Source organism: Simochromis diagramma, unplaced genomic scaffold (genome assembly GCF_900408965.1).
Source record: "Simochromis diagramma unplaced genomic scaffold, fSimDia1.1 OVJJ01000361.1, whole genome shotgun sequence".
Taxonomy (NCBI): domain Eukaryota; kingdom Metazoa; phylum Chordata; class Actinopteri; order Cichliformes; family Cichlidae; genus Simochromis; species Simochromis diagramma.
The window spans coordinates 5,848,452-5,871,595 of record NW_024386860.1 but is presented as its reverse complement, the minus strand read 5'-3'; the positions used below and the strand labels follow the sequence as shown (position 1 = coordinate 5,871,595).

At 39.2% G+C, this 23,144-nt stretch overlaps 3 protein-coding genes across 3 annotated transcripts; 1 reads left to right on the top strand and 2 right to left on the bottom strand.

Annotated features, from left to right (window-relative positions):
* The first annotated feature begins 3,022 nt into the window (after positions 1-3,022).
* Positions 3,023-11,836, top strand: tapbpl (TAP binding protein like). The gene is made up of 8 exons (XM_040030057.1): positions 3,023-3,426; positions 3,724-3,933; positions 4,023-4,292; positions 4,388-4,588; positions 5,734-5,901; positions 5,985-6,088; positions 6,489-6,714; positions 7,172-11,836. The coding sequence occupies exons 1-8, from the start codon at positions 3,363-3,365 to the stop codon at positions 7,237-7,239; spliced, it is 1,311 nt and encodes a 436-aa protein (XP_039885991.1). The 5' UTR covers positions 3,023-3,362; the 3' UTR covers positions 7,240-11,836.
* On the bottom strand, positions 11,392-15,634 carry LOC120732451 (synaptobrevin-like). The gene is made up of 5 exons (XM_040030059.1): positions 14,881-15,634; positions 13,718-13,865; positions 13,373-13,531; positions 12,912-12,963; positions 11,392-12,537 (listed from the first exon to the last, which is right to left on the bottom strand). Coding segments are annotated over exons 1-5 (378 nt in total). The 5' UTR covers positions 14,883-15,634; the 3' UTR covers positions 11,392-12,520.
* A 1,572-nt stretch (positions 15,635-17,206) lies between these two features.
* Positions 17,207-21,725, bottom strand: mrpl51 (mitochondrial ribosomal protein L51). The gene is made up of 4 exons (XM_040030058.1): positions 21,545-21,725; positions 21,254-21,356; positions 17,958-18,065; positions 17,207-17,600 (listed from the first exon to the last, which is right to left on the bottom strand). The coding sequence occupies exons 2-4, from the start codon at positions 21,342-21,344 to the stop codon at positions 17,404-17,406; spliced, it is 396 nt and encodes a 131-aa protein (XP_039885992.1). The 5' UTR covers positions 21,345-21,356; positions 21,545-21,725; the 3' UTR covers positions 17,207-17,403.
* Between the last annotated feature and the right edge of the window lie 1,419 nt (positions 21,726-23,144).

Genomic DNA, 23,144 nt, shown 5'->3' with positions numbered 1-23,144 from the left:
TATGTTTGCCAGAGGAGGGTGCTACATACCTAACTGAAATTAGAGGTAAATAAATACATTTGATTATTTTTAAAGTGTCATATTTATCTAATAGGAGTAAACATTTTTCCTCATAAATTTTTGAATTTGTTCTGCTCCCCTAAGTAACAACATGTATAAATTTCACTAATTTTGTGGAAAAGATTTACAGGAAGTCACTGCTGTATTTTTGTTTTTAGGCTGGTTTCTGGTTTTGGTCTTTCAAACATGAGCATGTGTATTACCAGATGGTGGACCAGGAGACACATCAAATACCAGAATTAACAAATAACATGTCCTATGCTGAACTCCCTGAAGGTGGGAAGGACTCATGCCAGGGTGACAGAGACACTGGGCTGCTGGGATTGTCAGCTGGTGGGTTGAGTGCATACCAGGTAACAATCTGTTGTTAGCATAAAGGCATTTAATCACACATGAGTATAAATGGAGCCAAGAGAGCAAGCATCATTGCAAGACCAGGCAATTATGACTTCAACTAGTTATGTAGTAAATAATGGGCAACCTGTATCAAATTTAACAGGTAAATATTCAATTGTATGTGTTATTTGATATTTGCTTATTGAATACTTCCCCCCCTCCTCTTATGGTGCTGATTTGCAGATTTTCATGTGATCTAATAATATCAGAACCCTCCAGGTCTCCCCTATGTTTCTGGTCACACTACAGCAATGCCATTGCCTTGATCAAACCTCTACACTTGATCATATTCACCTCATTCATTACCATTATGCCCATATGCTTGTCAGCAGAATGGATTCTGATTCTTGTGAACACATTCGCCAATTTATGCTTTTCTCCACTCAAGTGCCAACCTACAGATCTCACTCGGCTTCATCATGAAATACTTGTAGATGTTTTGAATTTTCCATAAGTCTCAGTTATACAGTGGGATGCAAAAGTTTGGGCAACCTTGTTAATAGTCGTTATTTTCCTGTATAAATTGTTGGTTGTTACAATAAAAAATGTCAGTTAAATATATCATATAGGAGACACACACCGTGATATTTGAGAAGTGAAATGAAGTTTATTGGATTTACAGAAAGTGTGCAATAATTGTTTAAACAAAATCAGGCAGGTGCATAAATTTGAGCACCACAAAAAAAGAAATGAAATCAATATGAAGTAGATCCGCCTTTTGAAGAAATTACAGCCTCTAAAGGCTTCCTGTAGGTTCCAATGAGAGTCTGGATTGTGGTTGAAGGTATTTTGGACCATTCCTCTTTACAAAACATCTCTAGTTCATTCAGGTTTGATGGCTTCTGAGCATGGACAGCGCTCTTTAACACACACCACAGATTTTCAATAATATTCAGGTCTGGGCTGAGATGGCCGTTCCAGAACGTTGTACTTTTTCCTCTGCATGAATGCCTTAGTGGATTTTGAGCAGTGTTTTGGGTCGTTGTCTTGATGACCACATATTTTACTGTAGGCAGCAGGTGTTTTTCTTGGAATGCTGTGTTCTTTTTCCTCCATGCATAACACCCCTTCTTATGCCCAAATAACTCAATTTTAGTTTCATCAGTCCACAGCACCTTATTCCAGAATGAAGCTGGCTTGTCCAAATGTGCTTTAGCAAACCTCAAGCGGCTCTGTTTGTGCTGTGGGCAGAGAAAAGGCTTCACTCTTGCATACAACATCTCCTTGTGTAAAGTGCGCCAAATGGTTGAACGATGCACAGTGACTCCATCTGCTGCAAGATGATGTTGTAGGTCTTTGGTGCTGGTCTGTGGGTTGACTCTGACTGTTCTCACCATTCGTCACTTCTGTCTATCCGAGATTTTTCTTGGTCTGCCACTTCAAGCCTTAACTTGAACTGAGCCTGTGGTCTTCCATTTTCTCAATATGTTCCTAACTGTGGAAACAGACAACTTAAATCTTTGAGACAGCTTTCTGTATCCTTCCCCCAAACCATGATGGTGAACAGTCTTTGTCTTCAGGTCATTTGAGAGTTGTTTTGAGACCCCCATGTTCCTACTCTTCAGAGAAAATTAAAAGAGGAGGGAACCTTACAATTGACCCTCTTAAATACTCTTTCTCATTATTGGATTCACCTGTGTATGTAGGTCAGGGGTCACTGAGCTTACCAAGCCAATCTGAGTTCCAATAATTAGTTCTAAAGGTTTTGGAATCACTAAAATGACAACAGTGCCCAAATTTGTGCACCTGCATGATTTTGCTTAAACAATTATTGCACACTTTCTGTAAATCCAATAAACTTCTTTTCATTTCTCAAATATCACGGTGTGTGTCTCCTATATGATATATTTAACTGACATTTTTTTTTATTGTAACAACCAACAATTTATACAAGAAAATAATGACTATTAACAAGGTTGCCCAAACTTTTGCATCCCACTGTACTTTTGTTTCAGGCTTTGGTGTCTGGCTTTTGCGTTGTAAACATGGGTAACAGGAAGATTCAAACAAGCAAACTGAAGTATGTGCATTTCTCAGTGGTGAAGCAGTAGACATGCAGGAATTTAATCATGTTTCTTAGGAGCAAAACATAGGGGGCATATTGTGTCTATAACTATCTGAACTTGAGCAACACTGGAGCCTATCCAAACTGCAGTACCATAGGGTTAGAGGCAGGGTGCACCCTGGACAGGTCACCAGGCTGTCGCAGGGCCAACACAGAGCCCAGGATAAAATCCTGTAACAATTTATTCTTGGAGAAATTCAGCAAACAAAACAGACCAATACATTTAAAATCTAAGTCTTCATTAGGGTCTATACGAAATGAGACACATCAGAGGGACACAGTAGAGACACCTCTGGTTGAACGGTTTGGAGACATGTTTGTGTGGACTGGACAAAGCATGGATGTCCAGTCCCTGTCCCTATCCACGATCCACTGTGGGAACCCTAAAATCAAACAGACAAAAGAAGATTTATTCATTTAATTATTCATTCATTCATCCATCTATCTTATTTATGTCGTTGATTTACGTTAAAATGAGCGTGTGTGCTTGTTTCCGCAGTGACGGACCTGCCTCTGTTCTGTCATTGGGCGACGCTACCTGCTCGCTTTCACTTTCATTCTCCCACTGCTGCAGTGCGCATGCTCCTGACAAAGAAACCGCTCCACAGACTCTTGAACTACCTTTATTGTTTACTTTTAGATTGCGTTAAATTTAAAGTCCAGCACGTATGATGATCGGCATCGATGGAGCGAAGAACGGATATAAACAACTCTAGGCAGTAAACTCCTGAATAATGCGGTGGTAGTTGTTGAAATCAAAAGTGAAAGTGCTGTGGTGCACTCAGCAGTTATTTGATATCCTTCTAATTTTTATTTACAAAAAATCTTGCACACTTGCACTATGGTGGCGATGATGATGGTTATTAAAGTCATTTTAACTGGATACTTCATGACGTGCGTTTATGGTAAGAGCATAAATCTCATTGATTAAGCACTGGCTGTAGAGACGTGACTGTGAGCTCGACATTAAAGCTTTTAACAGAAGTATTTGCTGATAACCGAAGAGCTCTGGGAAAAGTGGGTATTTTCTGAACCTCTAATTAACAGTGTTTAGGTTAAAATGGCAGCAGAATAATAGAAGGGCTCAATATACCGAAACACCTGAGCTCTCTGATCTTTTCTCTCTATTAGCCCAGACAGTGGTTCTATCTTAAATGCTGGTGCACTAAGATTTTTAAGAACTGTTCTTCTTGTTTCTTCAGCTGATGGAGTTGCAGATGTGGTACTCACCTGCACTCTGGTGGAGGAGGGAGCTGGACTTGGTGGAATGGGAGGCGGTCACTTCACTCGGACTCCAGCCACTCTTATTTTACGAGATGTTGCTGTGGGCCCCGACGAATCACTCGAAGAACTCACTCCGTTTGTTCCTCCCTCCATCCCTGATCCAGACCTCCTCTTGTTTGAGGCCAAAGGTTTTTCCCTTGCCACCTCTTTGTGCAAAGTTTCCTTTTAATGTAAGCACAACTCTGTGATGAACTTCTTCTCTTATTCTTTGTAACAGTATCATCTCCTGAGATCCCCAATGCAAACGTGCTGCTCCATGCAGACTGCAATGAGCAGGAAGTGATGTGCGAATTAAGTAGTTACTCTCCTCGGGGATTTGAGGAAAACTCAGATCGGGTCTTTTTCATGGTGTCCCTCAGTGTGGATGAGGTTGACTTCAGCACTGCGCTGATTCTGGAGACCTTGAAGGTGGAGAAAGACGAGTCAACCCTGATGCAAAGCAAGCTGGCTCTTCCTCTCAGCCAGTCAGGAACTCTGCTTACCGACTGTGAGATCCATAGTTTAATATCACATTTTATACGAAGGAGCTTTATATGGTTTTATTAGATTATACATCATCCTCAAATGTTTTCTACCCCTCAGTGATATTTGTGGTGTTTACCCACATAAAGTCTGTGTCTGCCCCTCTGAGAAGTGATGTTCTCCTCAACTGTGGCTTCAAGCAGCAGGACATGCCATTAGCACAGGAAGTGGGCATTGAGTGGCGTCTGCAGCACAGAGGTAAAGGCAGGAAGGTGCTTGAAATGAAGAGGGCGCTGGATGATACAGAAGGCAGCACGATAGGTGAGCATTGTAGGTGTTAGCAGGTGTATCTGCATGTGTAATGCAGGGTTTGGCAATGAGAACCTACACTGTTTATTTTAATGGCTTTAAGACTGATGCTACTCAGGATGGTGATAGTTCAATAGTGGCATCCCACTTTACAAATATATGTTAAAAAAAAGGGCTTTGAATGATTGTTTCTAGTGAACTTAGGAGGATCATTTTAGTGACAGTCTTCTGAATGTTTTCAGTGAGTTTCTAGCCATGGGTTTCTTTATGTATGTAAGTTTTGAACCAAATGTCTGATTTTTATTAATTGTTTAGATAATGGTATTGAGACAAGTGGAAAGGAGACTATAATGTCAATTTTTGACTTTTATTTCAGGCCTGTTGTCACCAAAGATGACCTTTAGCATCTTAGCATTTTTACTATCTTTGTGTATAGTTGTCACAAAAAGTTATCAGAAAGTTAACGCAAAAGTTATTTGAGATTTTAAAAAATATTCATCCGTGGAGAAGCTAGCAAACAGGAAGTGAGGTCATATGAAAAGATTTTTATGGTATTGGAACCTAACTTTATGGATGTATTTAAAGATTACAAGCAAACAAACAAAAAACAAAACAAAACAAAAAACCCACTGAAAAAACAAAATGCATCTGTCTTACTACTATTGCCACCTGTAAAATGAAGATAATTTCACCTTCACACTTTTTGTACCCCACATTGCTGCTTGTAGTTGTATTTGAATAAATAGATTTTAAATAGGTGTACAAGTTTGTTATTTTATAAATAATTCAGGACCTCAGAAGAACTGTTAAAACATATGAAATCACAGTGACAGGGTGATCTCAGTCCTGCACCAGCTCCAGTGTCAGTGTACATATAACTAGATTTGGATTTTAATTACATAAAGTTTTTACATGCCTTTTACATGCCTCATTTAAAAATACATTTATCTTATAGTTTTAAAGGAGGTCATTTAGGAATTAAATATTTTCATCCTTTACCCACAATTCACCTCTGTGTATTCATGAAATTCTGCTCAGTAGTTTAGTCTTGCTGAATTACTGACAGACAGGCAGATGCCATTAAAGCACACATGTGGAGATGATGTGAAGAGCACGAACTGAAGAAACATCAAACAATTATTATTCTGTCTGTTTAGTGGACGGTGAGAGGGCCGGCTCGAGCATAAATGCTGCCCAGGTTGTTGGTGAGGGTAACGCGTCTTTGACTCTGACCACGCTGAAGGTTGGAGATGAGGGGACCTACATCTGTACAGTCAGTCTTGGTCCTTTCCACTCCCAGCAGGTCGTTCAACTTCGCATTATTCGTAAGTTTCACTCTGATCTTAATCTTCAGCCGCTGTTTTCTTTGATATTCTGTTAATTCTCCTCTCTTACTTTTCCCCCATAGAACCTCCAGATGTTTCCCTCTCAGTGGAGAAGTTGGTTTTAAAGTCAAGTTCGTCCCAGAAATTAAGTTGTCACAGCAGTAAATACTACCCACTGGATTCTCATGTCAGTAACTGTGTTTTGAGATGTAACTGTTACCCATTACTGTTTTGTAACACCATCCTTTTAAACACCAATCTTATTAGTAACTTTAATATATTATCAAGTTTATGAAAGGAGATTTTTTTCTCAATCAGAATGAAATAGAGGAATTTAATAGAGCAGTTATTGCAGGCCTTAAACCAGCCTCTCTCTCAAAGTCTCTCTAAGGACGCCTGAAAGTGTAGATATTTTTAAACGTACCAATGCTCTTCATCTTGTTAATCAAAAGTGTCTTTATTTGCTGTTTTAATAATAAGTTATCTTCCATATTTATTCATTTGTGTCCTTTTGAATTGCACTAGCTCCTAAGGCTACATTTAATTGAATGACAGGTCATAATTCTCTGCTCTTTTCTGTTTTTTAGATTGAGTGGTTTTCCCTCTCTCCTACGGACACAGAGCCACAGCTCTTTATAGATCAGGGCTCCCTGTCCAGTCATCGGCAGCACGGTGATGGAACGTTCACCCTGTCCTCTCACATAGCTGTGCCTCCCACCACCGTCCCAGGAACCAAAATCATCTGCAAGGTCTCCCACACAGCTCTAGAAGAACCGCTCTTTGTTAGTGTGGTGGTGGAACCTCCTGAGCCTAGTATGTATATCTATTTAACACTTTTTTTTAAAATATATTTTTTTACCATTATCAAAGGGTTTTCATTATCTTGCTGAGAGTGGAATATAAATAGATGACAAGTCTGACATTGCTATTTTTATATTTTTCTATAGAAAACAACTCTGGTTCGGTCCTGAGCTAACAAAATCCTACAGCGGAAGTTTTGGTTCAATCATATAGAAACTGGCAGTTGTAGTTAAACCAGGTGTTTTCCACATTTTCAGTTGGCATTTGGGGCCTTGACGTGTTACAAATGTAACAATTTACAGATCACTTTTAGCACCCTTGATGCACAACACTTTGGTTGACTTTGTGGATGAATTCAACATGACAATTTATTTCAGAAACAGTGTAAACATTTTTTTTCTATTATGAGGGTGATTGTATTTATGTCTGATGTTAACCTTATCCACAAAACCTTTGTGTGTCTCCGCAGATTCCTATTGGTGGATACTGGGCTTCCTGATCATCACTGTACTTTTCTTCTATCAGGTCATGGGATAAATTTCACTTACATCATCGTGACTGGAGACTAGAAAGTTTCTTTGTGTCATGTTAGTGTTTAAGTTATTTTTTTAGGTATTCCACTGGTTTGTTCAACTCTTCCAGCTTTCTAGAAACTGAAAAACAAAAGTATAGAATAAAATTAGTCTCAGGTTTACAAATGTGTACTATGTGATCAACAGGTGTATACTAAAATTTATAAATGTGTACAATGATTTGTAAGTTTTGAAGACTCACATGCTCTACTCCACACACAAATACAGAGGAATTGGAACACATGGAAAACTAATTTACAAATGGATATATCAAACCTGAATAAACAGTCAGGATTTTTACACAAATTTTACAGTTCGACTTTATAAATTTGATCATTTGTACTTTTAGAAAGTTTCCTGTAACATTCTTTATATTCTCACGTACAGATCATTAAATATGCATGCATGAATCCTCTGATATGCACAGTGAGGGTTTGAGACTTCACATTGTGATGCTCACATAGTTCCACAAATGTAAGCTGTGTTCAAGTGCTAGAGAAAACAACTGGTACATCTGGGGTTCCAGTGGATTCATATGTGTGCTTGTTTTAGTTACTATGGATTATGTAGGGTGGAGAGACATCTCTATGGCTCGTCCTCTGAAGTGAATATATGCTGACAATTTCTTGTATATTTTGATTATATATGCTTAAGTTGATATGGATAACAGTCTAGGTTACTATATGGCATCTATGTATGTTTCCTAGTCCAGTGTAATGAGCTGTTCTGTTTATTTATGTGTGGATCGAGCACCCAAGTACTGAAAAATTTAATCATTGTGCACATTTTTAGATCTTAATTTACGTTTAATTTATATATCATTTGTAAACATTTGGGAAAAATTTTGCTCCGTACAATAAACTTTTTGGGGGGTGAAAGCTATGCATATGGTAACCGATCTATTTATGACATAGCTGTGAAATTTCTATACATGATACATTTTTTTGTTTATTATTTTTAATACCAACCTATTTTTGCACTATGCAAGTTTGAAGCTTGCAATATGCTAAATTGCATTAAAACCCACAGATCACATCCCAAACTATGTTATTCACCAACAGTACAAATTTTATTCATATACGATAACACTGCAATTATACAGTAGCAAACTCCCTTACATGGAATTATTCCCTTCACAGCTTTCAGTATGTTTGTTGTCAGGGGGCCTGTTGTTTGCAGGTAGAAAATAATGGTGTGTAGGGGCAGTAGGCGTTTTCATCTTCTGCAGACATGAAAGGTCCACACGATTTGTATTTGAAAGCAGCTAATAGCGCAATTGCACTATGAGTATTTATTACCTGAGACATGGTCTCTGTAATATTTTTGTAAACTATTTACTTTATGTTTTTTCCCAGGAGCCCACAAAGGCCCAGAAATTATTTTTTTAAAAGAGCAACAATATTGAAAGCACCTTAAATGAACATAAAGTTGTTTTTCCTTGAATGTAAAATTATGCTTTGAGTATTTGGGGCTTATTTAGACTTTTTTTTTTGATCAATATAAAGTGGGAAAGGGTTTTTTTTTTCTGTGTCTCTACTGAAAAATTGGTATGACTATTTAAACAATCACAGCCTCTTAAATCCCACTTACCTGCTGAATTTACTGTACATTCAATAATTTAGAAGCCTGGCAGAACTTTGTTTTATATTCTAGTGGAGATCCTGATGCTCCCTGTGACATTTAAGGAGGATGGAGTGATGCTGCCATACAAGCCTTAGTTTGAATGTGTGACTTGGTGTGTAACTTCAGTGAAAGATGGTACATAGACCCAATAAATGTAGATTATTATACTTAAAGTGGGAATTTGAGAAGGTTTTTGTTATACTTCTTATTTTTGGTACTATATATATATTTGTTTTATCCTCCCTTCAGTTTTTGTATGATTTTATTTTATTTTATTGTACCTGTAATATAGAAGGATTATGTGATACTGTGACAATGGTTAAGGAATTTCCACTGATCAATCTTTGTACATTGTGGAATTGATTGAAGTCATTAAAAAAATACAACATCATGAAAAGCTTCATGCTTTTCATGATGTAATTCAAAATGCTAAACACTCATATCCTTTACCACGAATGACTGCATTGATGTGGACGTGGCTTGTCTGTATATTTGGCTCAGGTGTTTATCTTCAACTTAACAATACTCCATAGATTTTCGGTGGGGTTCAGGTCAGGCAGGTTGGTCAACAAACCATTTTGTAGTAGTTTTGGTACTGCGAGCAGTTGCAAAGTCCAATTGGAAAAGAGAAAAGGCATGTCTATAAAGCCTCAGTGCAATTACATTTTATTTCTATAGCACCAAATTACAACAAAAGTCTCAAGGTGCTTTATCTTGTAAGGTAAACCCATCCATTCTCTTCTGTTCATCCTTGTCAGAATCCCGGGGAGGCTGGAGCCTATTCAGCTACCATAGTTGTTGGGTACAGCCTGGACAGGGCTAGCACTGAAAGACAGGCAGCCATTTACATTCACACCTGGACAATTTAGACTCACCAAATTAACCTAACCCCAATAATTACATGTCTTTGGACTGTGGGAGGAAGCCACGTGGGAGAATCCTCATAAACAGAGAGAGAACATGCAAACTCCACGCAGAAGATCCCTGGTCAGACAGTGGACTCGAACCCAGATCCTGTGAGGCAAGTGTTAAAGAACTGGAAAATTGACTTTCATCTGACAAGAGGACTTCGGAGCAACAGTCCATTTCTTCTCTTTTTACCAGAAGACCAACAAGACACTTTTGACATTGGAACTCATTTCCTAAAGACATCTGTGTGGTGACAGAGACCTCCATCCACTCCTTGTGAAGCTCTTGCAGGTTTTTGAACCAACCTTTCTTAACAATCCTCTCAAACCTGGAGTCACCTCTGTCGCTTTTGCCACAATTTTCCCTTGCAGTCAATTTTCTATAAAGATGCTTCTTTACAGCACTGTGTGAACAGCCAGCCTTTTCAGCAGTGACATCTTGTGGCTTGCCCTCCGTATAGAGGCTGCTCATGATCATCATCTGGACAACAATCACGCCAGCAATCTTCCCCATGATTGTGGTTGTGTGTATTGGACTAGAACAAAAGATGCATATTATTTACAGTATACTGTGTGACTAATAATTTACTCAAACTCTAAATGAAATATTCTAATAATTTGTGAAACTGGATTTCTGATTTTTGAGACCTAAACATCAAAAGTAAAACGATAAAGGCTTAGAATATTACAATTAATGTCAAATATATAAAGAAATTAAATTATGAAAATTTTGATTTTGTTGAGGAAAAAACTTTTCATTATATTCTTTTAGTTTTTTAGATGCTATAACACGACCAAAGGATATAATCAAAGTCAGTATGTAGTCAGTTCATGATTTCTTTATTGGCATCAGCAAAAAGTGGTAAACATGCATTTGTTCTCCTAAATCCAGTTGCATCTCTTCCAGTAGTTCCAAGTAAATCACAAAACATCTTCTCATGAACCATGTTAACTATCTAATAATATTACTGCACAGTATCATTAGATAATTTTGGCTAACCGCTACAATTATGCATAAATGCCCTTTGCGTTTTATCAACCCTGAATATCAGTCCAAAGTAAGGAAAATAAACTTCATATCCTACAGCCCCTCAAAAAACTTGAAAGAATTTATAAACCTGTTTTCAGGAGCGTAAACTGACAGATGTGTACTATAGTTCTACTCATACAACACGAATAATACTAAGTTTTCATTTTTCACTACAGTAGCAGTTTGTTTGCAGTCTCTGGATATTATTTTACTGTCCAACACAAGTGATCTTAACAAAATGTTGGCAAACTCTTGAGCATTGTTGCATTGCATAAGCAATAATTATCAGATCATAAAGACATTGTACATAGGTCCTTTAAACCACTAAGAAAAAAAATGTACAGTCGGCAGTAAGGTTCAGAAATGGCAGATACACAGGTTACACAAAAAGGCAAAACTACGGACACCGTTTGCCATGCAGGTTAGAAACAAAAGCTTCACACTGGCCGTTATCATACTGTCGATGACAGATGGGTGCTTTTATGTGAGTCAGCAGTGACGGTGGGACGACCAGGTGGCTCAGGGTTTCCAAAATCATATCCTCTTTCCTCTTTTCCTGTTTTCTGGACAACTTAAACAACAATTAAACACTTTGACAGCACAACTCTCAAAATAACTGTGTGTCTCTACCTGTTTGAAATGTGGCGCTACACATTCATCTGTCTATGGCTGGGACTCTCTGCAAATCAGAATTAAGAGGCCTTCCTCTGGACTGAAGCAGTTAGTTCATGTATTCGTTAGATTGTCTGTAAGTGCCTGCTCGTGTGACTTAATTGCTGTGCATATTATTACTAAAATGCCACCTCTATGCCTGTGGTATAAACATTCTGCTTTTTCAGTCCGGATTTAAATTTTTACCTATTTATGCAGTAGAAATGTGTTGCAGTACTCCTACTACCTTTCCCTGAATCACTTCCTCCTTTCCTAAACTCTCACACAGTCTCTTTCCCTATTTTGCATTTCTCTTTTCTTGTTATCACTGGAGGTTGCAGAAAAAAAAAGACTTAAGTGAGTGAAAGTTAGACAGGAAAGGGAAAAAAATACCAATCAAAGCCTACCAGGTAAAAGTGGAAGAAAGCTTTTAGCTACAATGCTTTGGATCACAGATACACACAAGCACAAACAACAGAAACTAGCATAATCTTAATCTAACATGACCTTGTGTTAGTAAGTAGCAACTGTGGAAGCAGCAGACAGAAGATGTGTGTTAGTTATGCATGTCAGTATCAATTTACAAATGTTGAACTCTCAAAAAAACGTCATATGAATAAGCTTTGGTGTACTCGGTGTAGAAAGACTCTTCTGTACACCCCCCACCAGCGTGCTTAGCCCCACGTGTTCTCCCTCTACCTTCTTTCCTTTTCTTCCTTCCTTCCTCTTTTGACTCTGCCTGCTGTGTCCTTCAATAATACATGAGGTGCAGAGGCAGCGGAGAGTGAGCAAGAGTTCAAGTCAAAACAGTGGAAGAAAGCAGCAAGGAAAGGGAGGGAAAGAGGACGAAGAGAGCAGAGACATCTATAAACACTAATGTAATGTTTAAGTGCAAGATGGTTTGATGGAAGACTGTGTGAAGAGAGGAAGGAGAGGACTGACAAAATTGAGGAGCAGCGCTTGGGTTTCTTTTTTTGCCTCTCCCCTCTCATATTATCCTCAAGTCCATATTCATCTGTACTGATGAGCTGAGCTCAGTGGAAGAAGTATACTGTGGATTAAAGGGAGAGGGAAAGAAGTAATTAGTTTAATGGGTCTGGCAACACATCATTAAAACTAAACAGGCAGAGGACACACTGACCTCTCCTTATGCAGGAATGTGGGGTTGTTAAAGCCGAAATAATATTATGCTGGTGTTGTCTTATATGTATAATATTGATGGGTTTTGTTTTTTTTTACATTAATAAAAAACCCCATCAGTATCAGTTCTAACACTGATGTATTAGTGATTTCTAAATTTCTCACGTGTGCAAGTGGAAATAGCCATGCTGAGTGGGAAGTCGGCGCATGATGATTATCTACATTTTGAAAGTAATCAGTTAATTGTGGAAATTTTTGCATCGGTGTCAGAATGAAACTACTTACAGAATATGATTCCAACCACAATAACTCCAATGATACCCATCATGATCATCATCTGAAAAAAAGAGATGAAAATTTTAGACTTCATCCTTTTACAGAAGAATACACGAAGCTGTGTTTTTAGGGTTTCACTATGTTCAAACAGAATAGAAACCAATCTGAACCACAAAACAAAACAATTATGACACTTAAAAGGCTCTTTGTGTTTGTTGTGGCTTAGTTATACAATCCCCTCAGTGTTTAGAGTGAAAACTCCACAATAGCAGATGCCTTTCTCCCATTTTCCCTGAGGTATCACTTCAGTGCTCTACAGCAGCTCATTAACAAATTCCTATGTTGTCCTCTATTCTCTCTGCATGCCAGAACACATACTAATAGGAATTTGTTCATTCTAAGTCAGATGATTCCATAGGTTTCTCTCTGTTTTACCAATCTGTGTAAAGGAGCCACAGTAATGCGCCCACCTTGCAGTTCTTCCACCAGTACTTGTTTTTTAGCTTGGCTGCGCAGCTTTCAAACTGGGAGGCTCCAGCTTGGAGAGCGTCCGCTCTGTCATCCAGCTCTGAAAGCTTCTGGTCCCTTTCCAAAACCTTGTCCACATTCACCCGCATGATATCCACCACCTAGACCAATCCAGCAAGGATGAGAGAGCATTTTTTTTTGGGGGGGGGGGTAGTAAAGGAGGAAAATAGATGGGAATGTCGTTTTCGTAAGTGGTAATTCTTCTGCAGTTTGTAGCTCATGCATATTTTACATCAGTGACTTTCTACACAGAATGCATTCTGACCCAGAAGCTCAGAACAGCTCACCTCTTCCACTTGGGCCTGAGTCTGTTGTAGCCTGCGGTTGCTGCTGGTATTGGGAGGGCCAGGAGGTGCGCCAGCTGGGGCTCCATCTGCGCCAGGGGCACCTGGAGCTCCAGGAGCTCCAGCTGGTGGGGCAGCATCTGGGGCAGACCTGACCAAGCACAACAATGAGAGTTTTGTGAGAGAAAGAATTGGATGAAGTCAGAACATTTCACATTCAACAATGGATAGGTTTTTATAAAAATCTGAAAAGAAACTTGAAATGTGCTGAGAAGGAAAAATGCCCTGTCTAAAGGCTTGTAAGAGTCAAGAGTGTAATTTGCAGGAAGGGAACCTGCAAATAGCAAACGTAGGCAGATATGTTAGCAAGAAATGATGAACTAATGGGTCAGTGAGAAAGGGGTGCATAAGAGAGAGTGGGGGAGAGGTTTTAAAAAAAGCTATGTAGGCCACAGGATGGCGGTGGATGAGTAAAGAGAGAGAACATTTTGGGGAGGAAGAAAAAGAGAAGGCAGATGTTGCTCATGATGGATTACAGAGAGATGGGTGGAAGTGAAAAGAAAAGGTGAGGCAGAACTGAGGAAACGGTTAATCCAGCAGGAGGGGAGAGGAAGGAGAATTAAACCTGAGCAAAAAACCTCTGCAGAGGCAGCTGCCAGTTTAATATATGATAAACTAACTCCTGCAGGATGACAATTTACAATATTTTTAAGAGAAATTCTGCATTAAGGAAGCTACTGATAACCCAGTTTCCTTTAAAAATTCACGTTTTACAGCATTAAACAGATGATGACCCCCAAGTCCCACAAAAACCTTCTAACTCATCCAGCACCACAAAACACGCTGCTTTCTATTAAATCTGACACAAAAACATCCAAAACAACTCATTCAGCCCCGTCTCGGGCTTTGTATGAGACAGAAGTCAACCTCTGAATACATAATTCAGCGAAGCAGTGATGGAATATTTTCGCTTGCGTCAGCAAAAACCCTTCAAGCTGAAAGTAAATCATCTCACTTCGGACCGCCAGTGGAAGAAAATAAAGAAATGAACACGTTTCAATGTGGGTTCTTCCGCCACCACATATTAGATATCTGATTTTGTTGTGTTTTTTTTTTTTCTTTTCATTTTTTTAAGAGCGCAATGGAAAAGCCGCATTAATACTCACATCTTCTATGCAGCTGTTTGAACTGACTCACGGGCAGCGGAGGAGGGGTGACTGGCTGTGAGGCAGGAGGGTCTGAAGTACAAAGCGAGAGAGAAAAAAACCCCAAAAAGACAGAAGAGACGAAAAAGCGGAGGCACGTGTGCAAAGGAAAGTCCAGATGCTTAATTAGTAAACAGACTGAAGTGGCGCACTGACAGTAAACTGAGGCGGAGGCTCTTGGCGCAGTGGAGCCGATCTTCTAGCGATGCTTTTATACTGCAAGCCGTCACCAAAAGTACTGCAATACTGAGACACGTATACGGGTCGGGTGATAATTCACTGTGTGACCAGATTAGTGGGCAGGGAATGAAAAGGGAGCGATGCCAGCTCAGGAAGGAAGTACTTCCAAATTATAATCCATGCAAAAGAAATCCACGGATGTTTGTATTCTTGCAGAGCTGCATCCGGCTCCTCCAAGTGATGCTCCCCTCCTGGATCCTGAGACGCAGCACTGATTGGCTGGTTGTTGAGTTGCCTCTTCTGAAAGCTACTGACAGAATACCTGCGATTGAAATAAAATAATAATAATAATAATAACAATAAAGGGGGGAAAGTGCAGTCACAGGGAATCTGTTGTCTCTGATTGCCTCCTTCACTCTCTCTCTCACTGCGCGCTGTATGCGAGGTACGCGAGTTTTGTCCGTGCAAAGTGGCTCTGTGGGCAACTGCAATAATGCGTCTCTGCTCCTGCCTTCACCACTTGGACTCGTAACGACAGTGCGGCACCCCCTCCCCTCCCTCCCTCCCTCTCTCTCCCCTCACACTTTGCAGTACTGCAGCTCTGTGTCGGATAGGGCGGCGGGACGACACTGCGGTACCGTGAATGCCTACAGAGTGTTGACTCGACTGTTTCCTCCCTGGCCTGGGATTCTCCCAGCTCCCTCCTCTTTCTGATCCTGTATCCCATTTTTCTTTGCAACGGCTTTCGTTTGAAAACTAATGGAGTCCTACATCTGAGCCTACCTCTACTATGCTTATATTTTGAATCAAATCTTATGCATATTAAAGTGAGCGGAGTTAGAAAAAGCCTCAAGGGAAATAAAAAAAAAAAGGTCAGTAGAGCAATGAAGTGAAACATACTAGAATGTGACGCTCTTCAGATGTTAAAAAGAAAATTACAGTTAAGCAGCATGTCCAAAAGGTCTTGTTTAGGATGTCACATTTAGTCTCACTGAGGAATTTTCCCTTTTCAAGGTTCCTTACAATAGCTTGCATTTGTCTGAGCTGCAAGAACAGCTTTGAAGAGTTTATTCAAAATTTGATGACGTATATGGAGAAAAATTAAGAAGTAATCTGTTTTGCAAATACATTTGCTTTTTGTCCCATGACACTATGGAGACAGATGTTTTTTGCACACTGGGGAAGTGCTTTCCCTGTTTTAACACAAGTGCCCGTATGAGGAACTTCACCTGCACTGAGCCTCCACCTCCACCCTATCAAACACCCTGGGAGTGAACTGGAGTGTGGGAAAAAGCCTTCTTATGGTTGAACACCAATGAGCGAGCTCAGCAGTGCTCTGGAGTAGGAGAAAATTGCTGCATGCAGAGTCCACTGTCTCACTGAAAATCTTCTCAGACAATGGAGTCCCATTAGCCTTGAAATGGTAGATCATGTGCATTATGTTTAGGCATTTCCATTGTTTCAGACATAACATTAAAACCATCTGCCTAATATTTTGATCCAAAAAACAAACAAACAAAAAAACCCACCAACCCCACAGAAACTCTGAGGCTGTCCTTTGGCTTCTGTGAAACCTGTATTGGATTAGCTTGGGGGAGTTTGGGGAGCAAGTTTGCAGGGCACACTAACACTTCTATTGTAGAGGACCTTGGCTACAAGCTTGGTTTGTAACAATGTAATACCTTCGGTGGCACATGCCAAAGTAACATCATAGTACAATCAGGACCCAAACTTACCCATCAGCTTACTGCGATAACAAGATGATCAACAGGCGAGGCAAATGTATTCACACAGCACCTTACAAAGATTACAGTCATTCAAGGTCCTTTACAAGGTGAAACTATTACTCACTTCACTTGATAAAAGTTAAAGCTCTGAAAGTTTCTCAGACCTCAAACTAACTCAAGAAACCCTCCAAATGATTTTTGTATTAAACGTCTGAATTCATCAGTTACTTCAACAGGTCATTTCATCCTAAGCTTTTTCTGACTTTTGCATTAGAGCCTATTTTCACGAAGTAATCCCATGATATCATTTTTAATTACAGACTGACTAGTTCAGCTTTATCTGAATGTTCGTTGGGTCTCGAGGAATAAAAAGCCACAAATTCCAGTCCATTTATAATTTATTTTCAGGTTTTAGTAGCATTTATTTTGAATCAGTTACTGATAAGAAATGAATAATGCACATTCAGTCTGAAACACACAATAACCTAGAAAAATGGAAACAGAGCACAGTGACAGCATGAAATCACACCAACAGACTGACACAGTCATTCTTGGCTGCTCTGCACTTTGTTCAGCATTAGCGATGTTTGCCAGTGCGGTTGAAGCGTCTATAGAGGAAGCGTATCCTCTTTTCCAAGTTGTGCCTGTCCTGAGTCATCATTCTGTCTCCCACCATCTTCTTTTTTCTAATTGCCCGCTGCAGTTCATTACCTTTGAAAGCTTTCAGCCAGCAGGGGGCAACAATTAGGTCTTTAGGATGAGCTTTAAAGTCCCCTGTAGAAAGAGCACGGAGAGAGAGAGAGACAGTTTATGTGAAAGAAAGAAAAAAGTGTGCTGTGGGAGAGGCAAAACTGGTCAAATGAACAGCAAAGCAAGGCACCATATCAGATTAAATGTCTGATCATCATAGATTTGTTCACCTACGCTCATACCCAGCTTATCTTTTCACACCATCTCGGCCAATTTACTGTGCGGATGTTGAGAATACTGTAAGACTTTATGCGCGCACACACACACAGTCAGCCCTTAAGACAAGTTAAGTTACTCATTATGACTTAGAAACAGCAAACTAACCATCCAACAGTTGTACAGTACATCCTCTTAATTTTCTTGGATGCTGAGGATACTCACCCAAGATTCCTATGTTATCATAAACTCCATACATGCTCCTCTTCTCAGTCCATCTGTCCACCTTTTTCGGCTGAGGAATGGCGTGCATCCTGATCTGACAGCATGTACCTGAAAACAGCACACAATAGCACAAAGTGCTTGTTCACATTTGGGGAAAATAGTCTATTTTGTTCTCTAAACAATTTGCAGATTACTCGATGTGCTCATTCACATTAAATGATTCAAATCAAAAGGTATCAAATACAAAAGCTAATGTACACTTTATGCACTATGTTGTTCAATGAATCAGCATATATATGGCTCCATACATACAGTACAAATAAACACATAACATTTCTTCTACTCCCAGACAATTAAATTATTTGAAAATATTTAACATCCAGGTTACTAGAAATTTATAAGAATAACTTTACCAGGTAGCCATATTGGAACAGATGTTTACTAATGACTCAATAGATACCAGAGAAGCTTTTTAAACACACTCGTGGGAAAAGTGTGATTCATGCACCGCAGGTCCCGGGTGGTTTGAGTTTGTTCTGTTTCTTGTTGAGGAAAATATAACCGTTGTTCTTGACAGCAGAGGTCGCTCACGACTTCAATTTCTATGTGAACCTAATTTTTTGTCTTGTTTATTTGGTAACGTGTAATTGCTTAGAGCTTTAAAAAGGTCGTGTTCATATCGTGCTGGTCTGACTTGTGGACGACATTTAAATGATTCGAACATGCGTGACTTTATTTGAACAAATAAAATGAGGCAGTGCAAAGAGTAAGCAGGTCGTCTTTTTGGAGTCCACATAAATGTTTCTACACAAAATATCAGATGTGACAAATGCTCATATAAAAACATGTTGGAATGTGGAATGTTCAGTGAAGCAGGCAGATAGAGCAGATACTCCTTTTACTATCTCATCTTTAAGTTATCTTAATTATATCCTACAAGTGTCCAACTGTTCCCGGTGAACATTTCATCATGATATTGAATGGAATATGCTAACACACCATGTGTTTGTCGGGCAGTGTAGGCCCATTTCTACTGAGCTGAGAGCGACTAAAAAGTGAGAATGGAGGGAATGATTCATGAATATCCATCACAGCAAGCATCAGCATCATAGCTTCAATGTCCTCTTTCTCACAACTGATGATGATGTTGATGATCATGAGAGGTAGTGCCGTTAACTAGAGGTTGTAAACACAACTAACTGGCAGTGACGGAGAGATGACAGGGTGGCTTGGGGTTGCAGTTTTGCCGCCTCAGCTTCAAAGAAACAACTCAGGCTTCTGTAAATGACACTGATGATATTTCTGAACAACAAGCACTCTGTGTGGAGAAAATGTTTTAACTAAAATGTTTTAATTATATATTTATATATATATATATATATATATATATATATATATATATATATATATATATCGACAGATAGATATAGATAGATAGTAGGGCTGCACGATTTTGCATAAAATGAGAATCACGATTTTTTGGCTTAGAATTGAGATCACGATTCTCTCACGATTTTCTTTTCCAGTATAAATATTTATTGCACTTATTAACTGCACATCAACTTCGTAACAGTTGAAACTGAACATAAAAACAATAAATAAACATAAAAACAACAAATGTCTCACGTTTTGTTGTTGCCGCAAAATGTTGTACTGCTTGAAATTCCGTCTCCACCCTTGCTCGACACTGCGTGTATAGAGCAGGTAGTGCAACAATAGAAAAATAGTTGCAGGACGGCACTGTGTAGCGTTTGTCTAGGGTGTTGATCATTTTCCTAAATCCCTCGTTTTGCACAGTGTTGATGGGAGCCATATCTTTGGTCAGGTGATAAATAATAGCCTCCGTAATTTCTTTGTGCCTGCGGGAGTTCGACGTGTATAGGGAAGCGCTGTATAAGGTTCCCGTTATTGATGTTTGGGTGGTTGACCGGGACGGATTTTTTCCTGTCACTTTCTCGTCATCCCTGACATGCTCTCCGTTGTTTTTTCCCTGCTAATTTTAGCATCACACTGCACAGCTTCTGTATCACGTGGTATAAGGCTCCGTCCGCCCTTGTCATTTGTTGAGCAGGAAGAGTGAGCGCTTGTTTTCATGCAGATTACGTCCCGGATCAAAATGCGGTACAATCGTCGTCGTCGTTTTTTTTTTTTTTTTTTTTTTTTTTTTAATCGTTGTCATTTGGAAATGAGATCGCACATAAGTATGAATCGAGATCGCAATTTTCTAACGATTAATCGTGCAGCCCTAATAGATAGCATGTCTATCTATATATAGATGGATATGCAGTTTTGGACTACTGGACAATTTCTGGTCTTTTTAAATTTTATGCTAACTGTGCATAATACGTTTTACCTTACAGTGGAACATATTACACTAACAGTGTAAAGAGTGACATATAAAATCCACAGTCTGTGCACTACTCTCAAAAACAGTGCTTAAATGAGGCCAGCCTACATTAAAACTACCCTGCATTTGGAGAAAAATATATAAAGAAAAATCTGTCAAACTTATAACTCTTAAAATGCCTTAAAATAAAAATAAAATAAATACAAAAAAAGTTCAATTCATGTTACCATAATTTAACCCAAACAACAGAAATGCCTCCCCCTTTTAACCCCAACTCCCATTTTTTTTGGGTGAAATTACAGTGAAATTCCCACTCAAATCAAATTTAGAGAGGTTATGCACTGACTGGACCAAAATCCCCTTTTTCTGAATTATCAAGCTATCTTAACTCTTTCCCCCACACCTGTATGTGTTTTGAATCCCATATATACGCACATAAAATAAAAGATTAAGTTTAACAACCATTAAAATGTGTTCCAGGTTTTTCTAATGAATAGCCCTAGTAATACCACGTAGGAAGAGATTAACCCCACTAACTTCTGATGGACATTAGTCATTTTGTTCAGGAAGCAGGCCTGATATATGACAGAAACCGCTCGGGTCAGAAAAGAGAAACAGGGCTAATAGGGGTCCAAGGAGGAAAGAGTTAAAATCCCTATACAACTTTGAAAGCTTGATTTCATGAGATCACTAAGATAGTTTGAGTCTCATTTGTTTTTTGTTACTGAAATCAAGAAAATGCATGCAGGCACATGCAGAATGTCACATTCACACCGACATTCGTACAAACATGTTTTAATCTGCGCCAAGTGCATTCTGTCTTATTTCCAAGGATACTTTGGCCGAAGCAATCAGGGGTCAAACCAGAAATCTTCCGAGTAATAGACGACTTGCTTTACTTCCTGAGTTCAGGTTACCAGTTGCTACTGGAACCAGTGAGACAACTCACCTGTAGAAATGGTCCTGACAGTGTGCAGCAGCGTCCCAGCAGACTGACAGTAGGACGCCCCAGCTCTCAGCAGACCTCCCAGCAGAGACATGTCCACAGTTTTCTGCCAGAAGTTGTTAACAGATCATTTAGATGAAACTTGAAGTCAACGCTCATAAAATTCAGAGTATTTTTTAAAGTTTACTGTTCCTTCTTTAAACACGGCATCAGTTTCTTTAACCATCTTTACGGTGACCCTTAGCTTTAGCTTCAGCTAGCACATTACATCGAAGTCAGTATTTCGACCATTACCCGTTTCCACGCGTGTTCAGAATCTTATGCCACTCGAGTCCTTTGTTTATATCGCAGCTAAGGATCACTTACGAACATGTAACGCTTTAAAATGTTTGTTATTGACGCTTCGACATGCTCTGTGTGGCGGCTTCCATCTTTACTCTGTGTCCCATAATTCAACGCGGCAGTACCGTGTTGTCTGTAGAGAAGCGCAAAGGAAGAGTTTTATTATTGTCTTTGCAACTTTTTACTACGAATTTTACCCAGTAGGGGGAGATAGGCCTGTCGATACCCGAGTAAATAGGTAAGTTAAGTTTATTTAAAGCGCTTTATACAGAAAACCGGGAATAATCACAATAAAAAAGAACATTAAAACTGTTAAAAGTAATAGAGAATTAAAAAAAAAACAGTTATACAAATAATAACAAAAGAACATCAATAGAAGGCCTGGCTAAGCCTAGTTCTTAAAGGAGTCCACAGAGCATTACATGTTTTAATATATCTAAAAGTAATTTTCAATTGAAAGTTAAATGCCAGGTGAGGAGAAATCAGACGTTGGAGAGAATGGCACTCACTAGGATTTAGTTATGTGAAATGTGTTTAACATCTGTTGTATCTACTTTTTGAACAAAACAGAATAAAACTGAATGCCTTTATTTGTGTTTCTACAGATAACGAGTGTCTTCCTGAGCCGTGCACAAGTGAGACACATTAAGCAGAAAAACTTCAAGCAACTTCTAAAAAAGCCTTGCTTTAACAAAATTAAAAAATATATAAACAAATCTAGGGATAGAAATTAGAAAAATAGGACAGGTATAAGTTAAAATCCACACACACCATACACATTTATGAATTCATGAACATACACACAAATATCACCTGTGAAGTCCCTGGCGATATTGCACAAGGATGCTGTGCGTGGCGGCAGTGTGCAGTTTAATGCAGGCCTTTATTGATCTCTAGCACCATCCAAGTGACAACAGAAAGAAAAGGTGGTTGCCAGGATGAGAAGAGTCCTTGTTGTTGTTTGTGGCACGACTTGTAGCTGTGCTTCTAGCTGAGTGACAGTGGTTTTCTTTTCTGATGTTTTGTTTCTGTCAACAGCCTTTTTGTCATCTCCAGTGAAGATTTCACACCAAAATGCCATAGTGGAGTAGAATAACACCAGCAGCTGTTTGGTCAGCTTGTTTCTCCTCACTGTGCTTAAGATACAGCTCTGCACGGTTTTCTTAAAGGCCTGTTTGTGCTGAGGAATTTAAAGTTGGAACATTTTCCACATTGTCTCCACCTTTGTTCAATGGAGCAGGATTCTCTTTCTGTCTGCTGAAGCTGATGATCATCTGTTTTGTTTTGGAGGTGTTAAACGCCAGGTTATTGATGGAACAACATCAGTCGCTTTGCAAATCATGCCTGTAAACAGTCTCATAACAATTACGTGCAACCCTGTGGTGTCATCTGCAAGCTGAGTGCAGTGGGTTGGTGTGAAATCGTGGGTGCACAAGGAGTAGAGAAGTGTGTTTAGCTTTCAGCCCCGAGGGGCTTCTGTGCTGGGAAACTGTTGCTGTTTTGTTATGAAACATCTGCATGTGAAGTCTATGCGCAACATAATTATATATGT